At 41.0% G+C, this 18,445-nt stretch overlaps 1 protein-coding gene across 1 annotated transcript in view; it reads left to right on the plus strand.

The window, feature by feature from the left end:
• meis3 (myeloid ecotropic viral integration site 3) overlaps positions 1 to 8,565 on the plus strand; it is a gene marked incomplete at its 3' end in the record, with an annotated part of 14,913 nt that extends 6,348 nt beyond the window's left edge. The window contains exons 6-12 of the mRNA XM_083914359.1: positions 515 to 664; positions 861 to 969; positions 1,960 to 2,105; positions 3,177 to 3,253; positions 4,138 to 4,196; positions 4,309 to 4,395; positions 8,366 to 8,565. Of these exons, the coding sequence (XP_083770485.1) occupies positions 515 to 664; positions 861 to 969; positions 1,960 to 2,105; positions 3,177 to 3,253; positions 4,138 to 4,196; positions 4,309 to 4,395; positions 8,366 to 8,565 (828 nt within the window). The remainder of the gene's footprint in view (positions 1 to 514; positions 665 to 860; positions 970 to 1,959; positions 2,106 to 3,176; positions 3,254 to 4,137; positions 4,197 to 4,308; positions 4,396 to 8,365) is intronic.
• Between the last annotated feature and the right edge of the window lie 9,880 nt (positions 8,566 to 18,445).

Raw genomic sequence — 18,445 nt, forward strand, 5'->3', positions numbered from 1 at the left:
TGCTAGTGTTGCGAGTAAACCGTTACTATGGCTGAACAAACAATGACAAGAGCAATGACTGCAGACCGATGAAGTTAGGTTTCCGTAGGTGACAATGAAGCAGAGATCTTTGGGATAATGAGGAGGGTCTAATATCCAAGTCTAAACACTATAATCATGTGCTGTTGCAGTTATTATCACTGCACATTTGTTAAAGAGTTTTAAATCCAATTATGTTGAGATTGTTGCATTTTAATTTGGAAACCTTGGAAGGAAACTTTAGTTAGGTTGTGAAATATATGAAGGGATAGGTCGACATTTTTCCTTTTGATCACCAGAATAAACAGGAGGAATGATAACACCTAAAAACTGCATGAATGTACACATGGGCATATATATATATATATATATATATATATATTGTTTTAAGAGAACTTTCACTTTAACTGTCACAGCCCCACTATGACCTTTTTAGGCAGTGATAAGGAAGTTTCGTCCACAGTACGTACTGATGACTGTAAATCTGTTCCCAAAGGTGCATGACCTTTGCGATAACTTCTGCCATCGCTACATCACCTGTCTGAAGGGCAAAATGCCCACAGACCTCATCCTGGATGACCGGGAGGGCGGCTCCAAGTCTGACATGGAGGACTTCACCGGATCCTGCACCAGCCTGTCGGAGCAGGTGAGACAAGCTGCCAGAGGACAGAATGCCAAACAGAACACAGTAACACTGTAGGACAGTCTCCGTCATTATTCACCTGTCCAGCTGATCACGTTTTGCATCAGGCGCCGTGTTCTCTCACCTGCCGGGAATTCCCCATCTTCCCATGACTGCACCTCCAACCTCTGCTCTCTCTCTCTCTCCTCTCTCCCTGCAGAATGCATCATGGCTACGGGAGCCTGATGAATGTGCCACTACTCCTCTGGGAACACCAGGCACCTGTGGCCTCCCGTCACACAGCACAGCAGACAACTGTAGCGACACAGGTACACACACACACACGCGCACACACACACACACACACACACACACACACACACAAACACACACACACAGTGAAAATACCGTGTGTGTTATAAACACTGCAATTTATCACATATCAAGAAAATCATTTAGATCTTTTAGTCTTAAAGGTACTATGTGACGCAATTTACATGCATAGCCAGTGCGTGAACAGATTTTCATGCAACTTCAAAACCGAGACCAACCAACCAAACTTTCTCAGTTGTCTATAACAAACTGCCAACTGATTTCCATGTAAAGGACTTGATGTTTATGTGCCCTCCCGAGTGCTTTACCCGGGTAAGGCACTCATCAGCTCCCCTACAGCCAACAGTGCACAACACTAGCTAATGTTAGCTTAGAAATGTCCACCTTAGCACAAAAAAAGTTGAATCCAGTGAAACGGGAATGTGGCCGCCATTGGAGGAAAACTACGGACAACATCAACACGTCATTTGTGAAATGTTACCCAAACTATAATCACAGTGTCACTTTACTGACCTTGTCTGTCAAGATGGTGCTGGTCAATCACCTTCAGCCCTGTAACCCCCAGGATGCTCCCTCGCTCCTATAGAGTGCAAACACACGCAAGGATGCTGACCTCAGTTCAGTTACACTGGTGTCATTAAAAGTACACATAGTAAGATTAAGATTAACCATATAAATGTATCTCATTAGCATAATCATCGTTGTAATGTCAGATACTGTGGATATGACAGTTTGATTGAATATTTATATATCATATATCATATCTCACATAAGAATGCTTTAATGTTGTTATTATTATTACTATTAGAGTGAATTTGCATGGAAATCTGGTTAATCTGGAATCAAATTATACAAAATGCACAGAAAAGTGTCTGGGTCAAATTAAAAAAATTAAATGCATACAACATATCCCCCAAAACTGTGCGCTGGTATCAGTTGATAGACACTGAAACGGTTCCTGAGATACGATGTGTGTGTCCCTCCAGGAGACGGTCTGGACGGAGGAGGGGCCTCCCCCAGTACAGGAGACGACGACGACTCCGACAGAGACAGAAGGAACAACAAGAAGAGGGGGATCTTCCCCAAAGTGGCCACGAACATCATGAGAGCGTGGCTCTTCCAGCACCTGTCGGTGAGAACGCTTATTCATGTTGTCATCACATCAAAGTTCAACTATTACACGTAGAAAAACACCGGATTTCCACAATACATGAAAGAAAAGAAAGCGGGTATCCAGCGTTGCATGAGAGACTAATTACTGAAAGAGAGGATTTAGTGTGAGGCAAAACATCGCTGACAAGAACAGACAGAGAGGGGGAACCGGGTGTGTAATGGAGGTCAATTTAATGAAATGAAAAGTCAGGGGATTAAGTGATTGTGTGAATATGCTCGCTGCTGAATAACCGTGGAAGTGGTAGAAATGAAGTGAATAATTGTTGGTGAGGTAATTAGCTGCTAAATGAGTCGGGTCAAATGTTGCTTCACTCCAATTATGACAGCACAGTGAGTGTGTGAGAGAGAAACACAGGGAGGGGATTGAGGGCCTGCTGAGGTTGAAAATGCAGTGAGTGCAGATATGAATTCTGTTGGAAGGTCACCAGTATTCACACTGAGCTTTCTCTCACCTACATTAGTTCATTGTAGATTTAAGCTGAAGTTACAGTATGTCACAAGTAGCCTAGAGATTATTCTGTTGTGAGTCTGAGTCTGGTGTGTTTGGATCACTTTAGAGGTCCCATATTGTAAAAAAGTGAGTCTTTTTTATGATAAAAGCAAGTCCAGGTGCTGTATAAATACTGTGAAAGTGTCAAAATGAACAGCCCGTATTCAGAAACGGTGCCTTTAAATGAGCCGTAAGGACTTTTGTATGGTTGGGATGTCACAACTATACTATGTATGTGTAGAAAGTTACAGCTACAGTACCTTTACAGTCATTCCCTGGCTGCGATGACGGTGCAGAGACCCTGAGTGCGGAAAACCTAAAACGCTAACGCATCAGAGCAGACTGGGCTTTTTCAGAGGGGGTCTCAGTGTTTCAGACAGATGGTAAATACAGGGATATTCATAAAGTCAGTATGAGAACAAAAAATGTTTTGTGAACATTAAAGCTTATAAACATCAGGTAGAAACCCAAAATACAAGCATGAACCTGAAAATAAGTAAAGAATGTCCCCTTTGACCCTCGTTCTGTGTCCTCTCCCAGCACCCGTACCCGTCTGAGGAGCAGAAGAAGCAGCTGTCCCAGGACACAGGATTGACCATCTTACAGGTCAACAACTGGTCAGTGCACTCTCAATCAATACACTAATTCTAGCCCTGTGACTTATCAATAATCAGTTAAGCTGTCATGTTTAAATGTAAAGCGTCAACTTTCAATTTAACAGCGCGGCGCATCAATAACATGTTGGTGGTGCAGAAATGAACGGAATATATATTTTACAAGTCACATCTCTTCCTTGCTAACACCTGATTGGGCATCACTTGTGCAAATACATGTCAGTTAAATGAAAGGTCTCACTTTTACAAGACTTTCAGAGAAGACTATAATCTACTTCGTTAGAGAGAGGCTTGTAAAAGAGGCAGAAATGTCCTGCTAAGCATTTTTTTCTGAAGCTGCAGCACAGTACAATCCACTCGCTCTATGTTCATAAAGCAGAATTGAAAATCAATATCCAATAATCAGATGCTTTACTGCCCCCATTCCCTCCCCCGGCACACATGAATCTGCACAGGCGCACACACACATGTACACACACAGCACATTTCCATGTTGCTGAGCCATTACATCTTTCATAAAGTGCCATTTCTGTGCCTTAGGTATTGACACAGAAACACATACAAAAGCACATTATGAAGTCTGTGCTACATGTTAAACAATAGATTTTGTAATCTGGTAATGTATATGTTTGTATTCGTACCCCTGCTGCACACAGAGTCACCCGGTCGATGCAGATCAATCAATTATCGCAGGGCGATCGATACCCGCTCGGCCTTAACGTTGATTTACTCTGCCCTCTGAAAGGGTTAAGTGGTTGTAAAATGGAAAAGGTTAATAGTCTCCTGGTCAGCCTTCTTCTTCATTAATGTGTGGCTTCGTCCCTCGCTCTCTCTCTCTCTCTCTCTCTGAACACACTCTTTCTTTATGTCTCTCTACCCGTGTGCAGGTTCATCAACGCCAGGAGGAGAATAGTTCAGCCGATGATTGACCAGTCAAATCGCTCAGGTCCGTGTTTATAAGTCAGTCAGCTGGTTGGTCGCAAGTAAACAACCGTGTGTGTGTGTATACGAGTGTGTTGTATATTTGTGTCTGACGGTGTGTGTGTGTTGTCTCACAGGTCAGGGAGGTCCTTACAGCCCAGAGGGAGCCGCTCTTGGGGGCTACGGGCTTGACGGACAGGCCCACCTCGGGCTCCGGACAGCAGGTACAGTAGTCCGTAGGGAAGTCCTGCCCATGCGCTTACAGACTGCAGATCAAAATATACTAGGATAAGGCTGATGATGGATTTTTTTTTTAAAGCCCGATCCTCAAAGATACATTGTTGTCCCAAAAAACTATTTAAAAACCACACTGTAGCAGGGAAAAGCTCACTAGAGCACCATATCTGGATGAATCCGCAGCTGAAAATAGTCCCCAACGCGTGCATCCTCCTGTTTGAGTGATGTTAAAACTACAGTGCAAGGGTGTTTGTGGAAATGATTTAACAATTTCAAATACAGAACTATGTATTTTTTAGGATTTAGCACGTAGATAGGGAAACTTATGGGCTTATGTCTGAGTGCCACAGACGGGCTGAGGACGATCACACGGCTCGTTTTGGTCTTTGGTCTCGTGGGTTCACTGACAAAGAGACAAATATAGGATATCACCTCCGTATCCTTCAAATCCAGCAGATTTAAACAGTTATTCCAGAGAAGGACAGACTTTGTTTGTTGAAAGTCAACATTTTTGCTTTACTATCCTGTCTATGAGGATAGAGACATACTCTTTTTTTTTGTAAAATTAAATTTATTATAATTTATTTTGACTGGATGGCAGTGAAAAATGTGAGTTGGGTTAAGGAAAGGAACTTTTTTTGGTATCAGATTTTTATGCCAGGCTTTGGAGAGAAGGCAGAATATTTAGTTTGAGACTGAACTGTTGAATAACCTGTAATTTTGTAATGAATGAACAGTCGAATGCTGCAAAAGAACCTTTGGTGTCTTGGAAACATGTGGGTTAGGGGGCGCTTTGTGTGCATTACATGAAAAGAAATAAATAAATTAAGAAAGAAAATCAACGGAGGCCACTCGAGGAAAAATGTTACCTCTCAAAGTCAAAAATGAATAGGACATGAGTAGACTGAGAAACAGGAAATAAGATATAAATGTTTATTCTCTCTCTTAATCCTCACTGTGCTTTTTCATTAAACATTATGAGTATAAATATTCATAGTCATAAGTGAAGTATGGGTCAGTTATTATTTAATGATGTGTAAGAGCTGGTTTTTGTACACACTTCCACAGCTCCTCTGCCTGTGTTTACTGTCATTTGAACATAATTTAATGACGGATTTTATCACCGCGTTTAATTCCTTTAGATGGAGAAGGCAACCTCATATAGATAATAAGTAAATCTATTAGATAGATAGATATTCATGTTTTCTAATGCTGTTAAAAAACAAGCAGCAGCCTCACTCGGGGATCTTATAAAGATCTTAAACCTTTGAAAACTACCAGATATATCCCTCTGAATTTTAGGGTAATGTATATAATGTTAAAGAACTGGAATGACACAGAGTTTCAGAGTGGTAAAGGTGATGGAAGTCAAAGTATGGTCTTAAAGCAGCAGGATTTAGATTCTGTGAATGAGGATGGTTTGATTATTTACATTACATTATATTTGCTCAGTATTTGCATACCCTCTGTCTGTGTTTACTGTCATTTGAACATAATTTAATGACTGATTTCATCACCGCGTTTAATTCCTTAAGATGGAGAAGGCAACCTTACATAGATAATAAGTAAATCTATTAGATAGATAGATATTCATGTTTTCTAATGCTGTTAAAAAACAAGTAGCAGCCTCAGTCGGGAATCTTATAAAGATCTAAAACCTTTGAAAAATACCAGATATATCCCTCTGAATTTAGGGAAATGTTTATAATGATAAAGTACTGGAATGACACAGAGTTTATATGTGATACTATATAGGTCAGACAGAGTGGAATAAGGTGATGAAAGTCAAAGTATGGGCTTAAAGCAGCAGGATTTAGATTCTGTGAATGAGGATGGTTTGATTATTTACATTACATTATATTTGCTCAGTATTTGCATACCCTCTGTCTGTGTTCACTGTCATTTGAACATAATTTAATGACGGATTTTATCACCGCGTTTAATTCCTTTAGATGGAGAAGGCAACCACATATAGATAATAAGTAAATCTATTAGATAGATAGATATTCATGTTTTCTAATGCTGTTAAAAAACAAGCAGCAGCCTCACTCGGGGATCTTATAGAGATCTAAAACTTTGGAAAAATACCAGATATATCCCTCTGAATTTTAGGGAAATGTTTATAATGTTAAAGAACTGGAATGACACAGAGTTTATATGTGATACTATATAGGTCAGACAGAGTGGAATAAGGTGATGGAAGTCAAAGTATGCGCTTAAAGCAGCAGGATTTAGATTCTGTGAATGAGGATGGTTTGATTATTTACATTACATTATATTTGCTCAGTATTTGCATACCCTCTGTCTGTGTTCACTGTCATTTGAACATAATTTAATGACTGATTTTATCACCGCGCTTAATTCCTTAAGATGGAGAAGGCAACCTCATATAGATAATAAGTAAATCTATTAGATAGATAGATATTCATGTTTTCTAATGCTGTTAAAAAACAAGCAGCGGCCTCAGTCAGAAATCTTATAGAGATCTAAAACCTTTGAAAAATACCAGATATGTCCCTCTGAATTTTAGGGAAATGTTTATAATGTTAAAGAACTGGAATGACACAGAGTTTCAGAGTGGTAAAGGTGATGAAAGTCAAAGTATGGGCTTAAAGCAGCAGGATTTAGATTCTGTGAATGAGGATGGTTTGATTATTTACATTACATTATATTTGCTCAGTATTTGCATACCCTCTGTCTGTGTTTACTGTCATTTGAACATAATTTAATGACTGATTTCATCACCGCGTTTAATTCCTTAAGATGGAGAAGGCAACCTTACATAGATAATAAGTAAATCTATTAGATAGATAGATATTCATGTTTTCTAATGCTGTTAAAAAACAAGTAGCAGCCTCAGTCGGGAATCTTATAAAGATCTTAAACCTTTGAAAACTACCAGATATATCCCTCTGAATTTTAGGGAAATGTTTATAAGGATAAAGAACTGGAATGACACAGAGTGTCAGAGTGGAATAAGGTGATGAAAGTCAAAGTATGGTCTTAAAGCAGCAGGATTTAGATTCTGTGAATGAGGATGGTTTGATTATTTACATTACATTATATTTGCTCAGTATTTGCATACCCTCTGTCTGTGTTTACTGTCATTTGAACATAATTTAATGACTGATTTTATCACCGCGTTTAATTCCTTAAGATGGAGAAGGCAACCTCATATAGATAATAAGTAAATCTAAGATATTCATGTTTTCTAATGCTGTTAAAAAACAAGCAGCGGCCGCACTCAGGGATCTTGTAGAGATCTTAAACCTTTGAAAACTACCAGATATATCCCTCTGAATTTAGGGAAATGTTTATAATGATAAAGAACTGGAATGACACAGAGTTTATATGTGATACTATATAGGTCAGACAGAGTGGAATAAGGTGATGGAAGTCAAAGTATGGGCTTAAAGCAGCAGGATTTAGATTCTGTGAATGAGGATGGTTTGATTATTTACATTACATTATATTTGCTCAGTATTTGCATACCCTCTGTCTGTGTTCACTGTCATTTCAACAGAATTTAATGACTGATTTTATCACCGCGCTTAATTCCTTTAGATGGAGAAGGCAACCACATATAGATAATAAGTAAATCTATAAGATAGATAGATATTCATGTTTTCTAATGCTGTTAAAAAAAACAAGCAGCAGCCTCACTCGGGGATCTTATAGAGATCTAAAACCTTTGAAAAAAAAATGTTTTATAATGTTAAAGAACTGGAATGACACAGAGTTTATATGTGATACTATATAGGTCAGACAGAGTGGAATAAGGTGATGAAAGTCAAAGTATGGGCTTAAAGCAGCAGGATTTAGATTCTGAATGAATGAGGATGGTTTGATTATTTACATTACATTATATTTGCTCACTTCTTTGGAGCCGAATCCATAAAAAAACATCCGTCTTTACATTAAAAATGTAAACGTGTCCTCTCTGTTTCTCCTCGCCAGGTCTCCAGGGGATGTCTTCCTTGCAGGGTGACTACCCCGGCGCTCTACTCTCCCAGCCGGGCTACCCTCCCCACCCTGGACCCTCCCTCCATCCTTACCCGGGCCCGCATCCCCATGCCGCCATGCTGCTCCACCCCCCTCCACACGCACACCCGGCAGAGCCGCTCCTCGCCCAGGGACTGGACATACACGCACACTAGTTGTTGGGGGGAGTGCGCGTGTGAGGGCAAATTACTGTATGAATGTGTGCGTGTGTGTGAGCGAGTGTGTGAGCGAGTGTGTGAGCGGTGACATATGTATGTATGTGTGTGTGTGTGTGTGTGTGTGCTGCTGTGTATGTGTAATGACGCATACTGAACACTATTTAAAGAAAAAAAGACACATTGCTCCGAAAGTTTACATTCCCCACTGAAAGACACTGACCTCAATGTAGCTCTCACACACACACACACACACACACACACACACACACACACACACACACACACACACACACACACACACACACACACACACACACACACACACACACACACACACACACACACACACACACACACACACACACACACACACACACACACACACACACACACACACACACACACACACACACAATTGTAGACATAAACATTACACTTAAACACACACGCACGCGCACACACACACACACACACAGACACACAAATGCAGACATAAACATTACACTTAAACACACACGCACACACACACACACACACACACACACACACACAGTCTGGACCCACAGGTTAAAGCCATACCTCTCTCAGAGTAGAAGTGCTTCCTCCTCTCCAAATGTCTCCACTGTGTCCTGTGGGCGAGACACATGCTTTAAACTACACTTCCCATCATGCCTGATGAATGACAGGAAGGCCGACTGAATACTTGTCCCCAGTTTTTGCGACAGCACATGGACGTTACCGGATGGGACTCGATCCCCTGAACACGCCTTCTTCACTACTCCTTGTCTTCCTGCACACACGCGCACACACACACCTTCACACCCACATTACTTAAAGCTGTTTTGAGTTTTTTCTTATTCTATTTTTATATTTATGTGTGCCACTCCAGGCGGATGCAGCTTCACGTGAGCTTGTCGAAATATTAGTGCTCTTCCTCCGCATGAAGCTAAACACTATGAATGACTTCCAGTCTGCCTCGCTCTCGTACCACTGACCTCCTTAAGATGCCGACAGGTGTCCGTTACCTTAGGATCTTTCCCACACACACACACACACATAGCAAGACACGTTACACTGAAAGCCATTTACACACACACACGCACACACACACACACACACACACACACGATCTTCTGTGAGCATTTCTAGTACATTTTTTGTGTGTCCCGGCGGTGTGTGAGGGGAGCTGCAGCCAAAGGACTCTTTAAACATTCGGCTCCCTCTCCACTCCGCTCGGACTGCTGAAACATTTCTGAATGACGATGGGAAATACAGTTAAAGTATTAAAATGTTTTTTTTGTAAGACTTGTCACTTGGTTATCTGTTTGTGTGTGTTGTCTGATTCTACCTGTGGCCAGTTGGCTTTGCTATGGCACAGGAGGTTTTTAGAGAGGAGTGTATAGAGGAGCTGTGTAGTTGGCGTAAATAATCTGAAAATACAGGTCAGCCAATGTGTCCTATTTTTACACTACATGGGTTTAAACAGGTTTTTCGTAGCTACATTATGTATACCCGAATAAGTCAATATGCATAAATTAACTTGTTTTTTTGAGTGTGCAGTTGGTAAAACTCAACAAAAAGAAAACAAAACGCAGATTTTGGTAAGGCAGCTCCAGAAAGATCAAGTTAATAGAAGAAGAAATTCAATTTTCACTCTATTTTTTCATTTTTTACACACACAGGCCCGAAATACACACATGCACAGACAGGACCTATATATATGCAACTAATGGAGAGATGTTAGACCGAGGGGGCTGCCAGTAACCGGCGCCCCGAGCAGTTGGGGGTTCGGTGCCTTGCTAAACAGCACCTCTGCAGTGCCCAGGAGATGAACTGGTCCCTCTCCAGCCACCAGTCCACGCTCCATTCATGGTCCACACAGGGACTCAAACCAGCGACCCTCCAGTTCCCAGCCAAGTCACCTATGGACTGAGCTACTGCCGCCCCATAAATCCATTACATATTAGAAAATAAAACTATTGGTAATGCGTTTTGTATTGTTTCCTGTACAGTTAAGTCTTAATTTATTATACAAACTGCAAAAAACAGAAATTTTATTGTGTCTTGCACATATAACCTACGTATACCCATTAACTCCCACATGCACACAGTACGCATATGAAGGTTAGTAATGTATACTGTATAGTTTTTAGGCTCTGTCTGACAGGAAGTGCAGAAACTGAAAGCCACTTTGGTGCAAAAACAGCTCATAAATGTACTTTTGTGAGCAAAACGTTGCTCATTTTGCAACAGTTTTCCTTCGAAACTCAAACGCCTTTTTATCATGAACACAGCAGCTTCTCTGAGCCCTGAGGTGCTTGAGTTTTCTTGTCATCTCAGCCCTTAACTTCATGCAATCCGTGTCTATGTGTACCTTGATTTCTTTAACTGTTCTCTAGCTTCTACTATCAAGTGCAATCCCAATAAACACATTATAATTAGAGGATAACCCCCATCGAGACGCACCACGGGGCTCTGTGATAAATATATGGTGTAAAGACACGCGTTTACAGCACTCTCCTCTCCTCTGCCGCAACTTCCCACGACCAAAGTCACAAACAGGCGGCGGAAATGATTAAAAACAGCCCCCAAAACAGCGTGTGTTGTTCTTGATTTACAATACCTCTCAGGAGCATTTTGACTCTATCAGATGTTCAAACACTTCAAATAAACCACCATCAAAGCCGTTCGCTTCTGCAGGACCTTTCCTTGATAAATAGTGTAATCTTCTCCCTTTTCCCCAATCATAAGTCACTTCACTCCGTCGCCTCCTCTGACTATCAGTGAGGCTCTTGACAGAGGCCTCGGGCTGCAGCCGCGGTGATCCGTCACACAGGCAGGATTATCACAGAGAGATTTTCTTAAAGCCAGAGCTCCTTGTGGCGCATGCAGATATTTTCCAGTCCTCTCATTCTTCTTTCCCCGCTTGTAAATCACCTTAAATCAAGGATAACATGTCAATGCGTGCACATTCGAAATGTAAAACAAACCCCTCCCCATCACAGCTCCTGATCGATACGTCCGATGCATAACCTTCACCTCTTCTCTGATCATCATTTCAGCCATCAAACATCCGTGCATAATTCCACCTTTCCTCCACTCGCAGCACCCCAAACATACAACAAACACTGAATACCGCCTCACCCCTGCCCCTATTTGGCCTGGAGCAGGAGGGAGGGGGTCAGGGGCCAGAGTGCAAACAGGGGTCAACAGGAAATGGCTGTTCTCCCCGGCGCCCAGGTCCTGACCTCAGCTCCCCTCCACTCCTTCACTCTTTGTCCCTTCACACTCTCAGGGCATGCTGGTCAGGACAGAACCCTCACTTTTTACTCTCCACTTCTCTCCTTTTTTCCCCTGCAACATGTAGCATTGTTTGTTTCTAAGCCGTTTCTACATCAGTATGACCTCTGAAAAGATGGACTCTGGTTTGTGGGCCGACATGGGTACATTTTCATGTTTTTACGACATGGTAAAACAAATAAACACTCGATCATCCAGTTGGAAATGCGCTCACATGTAGGACGACTCACATACACTGTTCATAATTCATGTTGTTGCTTTAGACCAACACTGTGCCATCTGCTCTAAAACACCGGTCACTTAATCTCTTTCTTCAGATAAAAAAAAAAACACAGTAAAATGTAAATAAAATCCAGAGATTTTATTTCTTTGAAGAGCTATGATATAAATATTTACATTTTATTGATATTATTTATGTTTGCTAACATTCTCACAATGCTAACATGCTGCTGCTTGTTATTAAAAGTGTGTCCCAACTGTCATAGTAATCCATTTAATAGTAGGTAAGACTTTTAATATCACACATGTCCGCCTGGATGAAAGTAAATTCAGATATGTTAGTAGGAATGCAGAATGTGTAGGCAACAAGATTTTAGTATCTGAAGCCTTCCGGTTGACATTTGTAGTCCGTTTGCAGTCCGAGTAGTTCTCGCCAATCACGTTTGAGCCGGCTTTGCCTGCATGAGGGTGAAGAGTCAGCGTAGAGAGCAAAGGAGGTGGAAAACATTGGCCAGATGCAATCTCTAAACCCCAGACTGTATCTTAAGATGGGTGACGGGGCTCAACTTCCTCACACTGTACAAAAGTGAAGCCAAAATATTGCCACCTAGTTGCAATTTTCAGAATCAGAATCAGAATCAGAATCAGGTTTATTGCTAAGTATGTTGGACATACAGAGAATTTGACTCCGGCTTATACTTTGCTCACAGTTTCCAAACATTTAACAGGACAAACCTAAACATAACAATAACATTTACATAACAATAACAGAACAATAACAGAACAACACAGAACAATAATTTAAGATAAAAAATAGAGGTAATATTAAAAATAGGTTAACAAGTAAATATGAGAAATTTAAAATAGAAAGATAAAATAATTGTGCAAAGTAAAGTGACCAATTTTGCAAGCAGTTTTGACCGTACGGATTGGGCGGTAGAGACACGTCATCGAAGGGACGTCCATACAACCAGCCTGACCTATGGCGACTCAATCACAGCACTGAATCATGACCTTTCACCCCTTTTGTATAGCATCAAGTAAAATGGAGGGGCGGGACTTATTACCTATACGGCAGCCAGCCATCAGGGGGCAATGGAGATGCTTTGGCTTCACTTCTGAGGAGTCGACCCCTGAACCTACAACACCTGCAGAAAGTATTGACTCGTACTGTAAAGAATGGCCGGCGCATGTAAGAGGAAGTCTCGGTCTGCACATCTGTTCATCAGATATTCGCTCGATACAAGAGCTGAATTACTGGCCGTTGCCTCCAGAGGCTAAACCGTCATCAGGCCGATAGTTGATGGGTTTCGACTTTTAGATGAAAGCTACCCAGCTAGATGAAAATCACCATTGTATCACCAAAGTCAGTGGGGTTCATCCTCTAGGGACGATGAATGTTTGTACTAAATTTGGCGGCAATGCATCTCATACAGTAGTTGTTAAAATATTTAAGTTTGGACCAAAGAGATTGCTGACGGACAGACATTGCCATTGACTTTATTATTTTTTTACGTGTACTTAGACACGAGTTACGTCACTAGCATGGCTAAAAACAACCCTCGATCAATATTATCAGATTTTTTTAACTTTCAAATGTCCCACCCATGTCTCCTACAAATTGAGTTTGTACGTATACCACTACGTTAAGATGCAACAGCAGATGTATTTTTAATGAAATGTAACGCCGCACAGATTTAAACACTTTTATCAACATAATGAGGACATGTTTTAAATCAATGTATCTGCTAAGTCACAAAACGGTGCTCCTCAATGTGTCCGTAAAATGCTCACTGATTTAAAATGTGTTTTCACAACAATATCCAGTCATACAAAGGGAAGGGAAGTTTGGGGTCCCCTGCTAAAGCTGCTGCCCCCGCGACCCGACCCCGGATAAGAGGATGAAGAAGAGATGAGATGAGATGAGATGAGATGAGATCCAGTCATAAAGGTATGGCTCCTGGCATTTATGGATCTGTTTATATACTCATAGCACATCAGGAACAGATCATGTCTCAAGTATCAGTCGGGCCCTACTTTGTCTCTACAAAAACTGAACCTGTTGACTGTCTGACGGTGTGTTCCATGTTCACACACCATGTATGATGTATGAACATCGGCACTCTTGAGAGATTTTCTCTCTCCAGCGATTGGAAAACAATAGTCCTGAAAATGTGTCATAATGCAACAGAACGACCCAGGCAGGGATCTCTGCAGGAAAACCAACAACACATTCTTTATTCATACATCAGCATCCAGCCCTCTCACACAGTATCGGGTAGATTGCCAGGCTTTCCTCACACAAACACAGACTCCATTAGACAGTGGGAACAACACTGCATATATCTGCCTTTATATTGATAGATATAGGAGAGGAGAGGGGAAAACAGAGGGAGGAGAATGTGCTTGAATGTGTTAATGTGTGTTACGTTTGTGTACCGTCGTCAAAAACAGAGATGTAACGTTTTGGCTGAATTTTGAGGAAATGAGTGAAAAGGTTTGTAGGTAATGTATTTCACAAAATTCACATAAATTGAAATGTATAAATGACAACAGTGTCATTGCAAATGAGCGCCATTGCAGCACTTGTGCGGTGTTGTGGAGCGCAGGATAACACATATTGCACTCCTCTGTATTGCTGCACTTCTTATAATGTCTCCATCATTCCTCAAGACTCCTACTGGTTTGAATTTGACCATTTGGGCTATTGAAGCAAAGTGAATACACATGTGTAATGTGAAAGTGTGCGTGTGTCAGCGCATGAATATGTGTGTGCATCAATATGTAGAATTCCATTTTAACATAAAGTGCGTGTCCGTGGGAGTGGGAGGGGGAGTTACTCCGGTGGTCGTTAATCATTCAATTACACACCTGTCAGAGTTCAGACAAGTGGGAGAGAGGGAGGGGAGGGAGTAAAAGAGAGTGGAGGGGGAGAGAAAGAGAAAGGAATGGGGGAATGCAGCGGGGGTAAAGCAGGAAGAGCAAGAGAAGAACTGAATGACAGAGAGAATGTAATGAAAAAGGACCAGGAGGGTTAAAAAAGAGAGAGAGTTTTATTGTGTTGCAGTGTGTGAACGAGCCGTGACAGAGGCAAGCTGTTGGAAGGTGACAGCCTCTGAAAGGCCGCAGTTAAGACAAAGACACTTACATGTATCACAGGGGACGAGTGACGGATGGAGACGAGGCCGGGCAGCACAGTGAAGACGCAGTCAAACTCCACTCTCCCAGCCTGATTTAAGAGCCTCACCGGGCTGAAAGTCAAGCAAACAATCAAGGAGCCTCCAGGAAAATAAAACTTTAAACAAACACTGACAGGAAATGCAGCCAGTCACATAAACAGTACATACACATGTGCATGTATAAAATTAAATAAATAACTTTATATGATAAGATAAGATTAGATAAGATAAATGAGCTTTATTGATTCTGCACCAGGGGGAATTCAGGTTTAAGCTCAGAGAAAGCAAAGAAAAAGTGACCGAGTGATAAAAATACAAATAAGATCAAATACAGTAAGATAAAGAACAATACAGCTGCATTCACATAAAAACAAGAATAAAAGTAGGAATGGAAAATATCCACAACTTCCTTTCAGGGGGAGTGACACTTACTCAATCCCGATGCAAAAACATGTTTTTGTATGTATCATATTGTGTGTGTGTGTATGTGTGTGTGTGTGTGTGTGTGTGTGTGTGTGTGTGTGTGTGTGTGTGTGTGTGTGTGTGTGTGTGTGTGTGTGTGTGTGTGTGTGTGTGTGTGTGTGTGTGTGTGTGTGTGTGTGTGTGTGTGTGTGTGTGTGTGTGTGTGTGTGTGTGTGTGTGTGTGCTGTAATTACCTTTTTAGAAAAAATATGCTGACGTGCATTTAATTAAAAAAAAACTAATGTATGATTTCTTTTTTCATGGGGTTGGAGTCGTTGGTATTGATACTAGTATGGTACTACATGAGTTACAGATAATGAATCTTCATAGTATGATGTTTGTTTGCAGTTAGTTTAAATGTATGTACTATTTGTAGTAACAAGAAATAATACTAGACCAGCAGTGGTGGAGAAAGTACAAATGTGTGTAAGTGAAAGCAGCAATAGTGCAATATAAAAAAGCTCCATCACAAGTGAAAATACTGCACTGAAACAAGTACGCACAAGTGTTATACTATCGGACATTATACTGCATTATTATTATTATTATTACTGATGCATTCATGCATAAGCAGCGTGTTACAGTTGAGGTGGAGTTTATTGGAACTATTTTTTTAAACCGTATTAATATTAATCTAAAACACTGGTTCTCAAACAGTGGCACATGAACCACCGGTAGTCCATGAGCTCCCTCTAGCAGTAAATAAATACATTTAAATGTGCAGTTTATAACGCTAAATACTTTGAAATGAAAATACAGAAGCTATAAGATCCTTGAAAGGTAGTAGATGAGTCTTTAAGGGGACAGCCTAATACTTTCTGAGGTGGCACGTGATGTAAAAAGTTTAAAGAACCACTGAATCCATAACATAACGCTCTAACATCTCTCCTTAATTGCATGTATAGGTCCTGTCTGTGCATGTGTGTGTATTTCAGGCCTGTGTGTGTGTAACATGAAAAATAATAATAAGAGTGAAAAAATTCAATTTCCCTGTTGCGGGATAAATAAAGTCATTCTTCTTCTACTTCTTCTTCTTCTTCTAAATCATGTTTTTTATGTACAATCCTCATCAGTAACCAACCAGTAACTGCAGCTGTCAGATACATGCAGTGGGGTAAGTGCAACCCTAACATTGTATTGGAGAAGTTTAAAATAGCATGAAACACCTCAAATTTGAGCACAACAACAGTTAATGAAACACTGTTTAGTTCTGAAAGTTTATACTTTTTTTCTCAGATCCTTTTCACCAAAAATCTGCAAACTATTGTCTTTTTTTATTAGATTTTTAGAGTTGTTTTCTATTTAAGATATAGACCTTGAGGAAATAGTGCCAATGTGTTTGTACTGTATGTGGCTCTCTCTGCTTCTTCTTTTACTGTATACAGTATATGCTGAAGTGTTTGTATGTGTGAGCAGCCCCCCCAACACTTAATCTTGTGTGTGTGTGTGTGTGTGTGTGTGTGTGTGTGTGCGTGTGTTGCAGTCTTCATGTTTAGCTGCAGTACCTCAAAGGCCTCGGGGCACAGCCATCTGTGCCCCTCGCCTCCCCTCCCTCCTCATTTCACATGCACACAAATACACACACTCCTCTTCTCCTCTCTGCGGACCCCCTCCTCCACTGCAACCACCCCTGCCATATATCTAATTTATGACCGTGGTGAGTGAGTTACACACACTCATGTATGCATAATATATCACATGTGAAAGAACTGTGTGGGAGAACGAGAGTGTGACACTATGTAGCACTGGCCAGTATAGTGTTGACCACAACTTCTTCCTCAATGCTTCCCTAAACTGTGCTGTGTGTGTATGTGTGTGTGTGTGTGTGTGTGTGTGTGTGTGGGCCTGTGACCAATAAATGGCGATCCATCATGTATCACTGCGTTTCTCCTCAGTCTTCCACCAGATCTGACAGCACTGATAAAGTGTTATAGGAGAAAGTCTGTGTGTGTGTGTGTGTGTGTGTGTGTGTGTGTGTGTGTGTGTGTGTGTGTGTTAAGGCCCAGCTGTTTCTAGGCTTGACATCTACATGCAGGCAGAATGCCAGATGTCTCATTAGGCAAATGTGATTGGCTCGGTCAGTTAGAATGCAGCGATGATACAGTTCCATATGTGTGTGTAAATGAAGCTGTGTGTGTGTGTGTGTGTGTGTGTGTGTGTGTGTGTGTGTGTGTGTGTGTGTGTGTGTGTGTGTGTGTGTGTGTGTGTGTGTGTGTGTGTGTGTGTCTGTGCATTTACATAAGAGGCCCCCCGTATAACTATTTACATGTGTACATGCCTGATGTATGTGCATTCATTAACTGTTTAACATTTGAATTTAGAGGCTGTCAATTAATGACAGAAAAACAACCACGTAAAATCGACGTAACAGGAAGTTGCACTCGAAATTAAAAGCAAAATATAACTAATAAAAATAGTGAATCCGATGAAGTGGCAAGTTGTTGCACTCAAGTGTTGCTTCTTGAGTACTACTGAATGAGAATAAGCTTTCACCTGCAGCTTTAATCTCCTTCTGTGCCTCATCTTTACTCAGACAAGTGCGTCGATGTCGACTTCTTGTTTCACTACTTCAGGTGCGTCCACAGTCACTTCATTTCATCTGAAGCTTTTAAATCTCAACTGACAGTTTATCCCCCCTCTGTTCCACATTTCATACGGACAACAGATCAAAGTAAAAAAAAGTAAAGGAACAGAGAAAAGGGCAGACGATTAAACAA

The sequence above is a fragment of the Echiichthys vipera genome (assembly GCF_963691815.1).
Source record: "Echiichthys vipera genome assembly, chromosome: 5".
NCBI lineage: Eukaryota > Metazoa > Chordata > Actinopteri > Perciformes > Trachinidae > Echiichthys > Echiichthys vipera.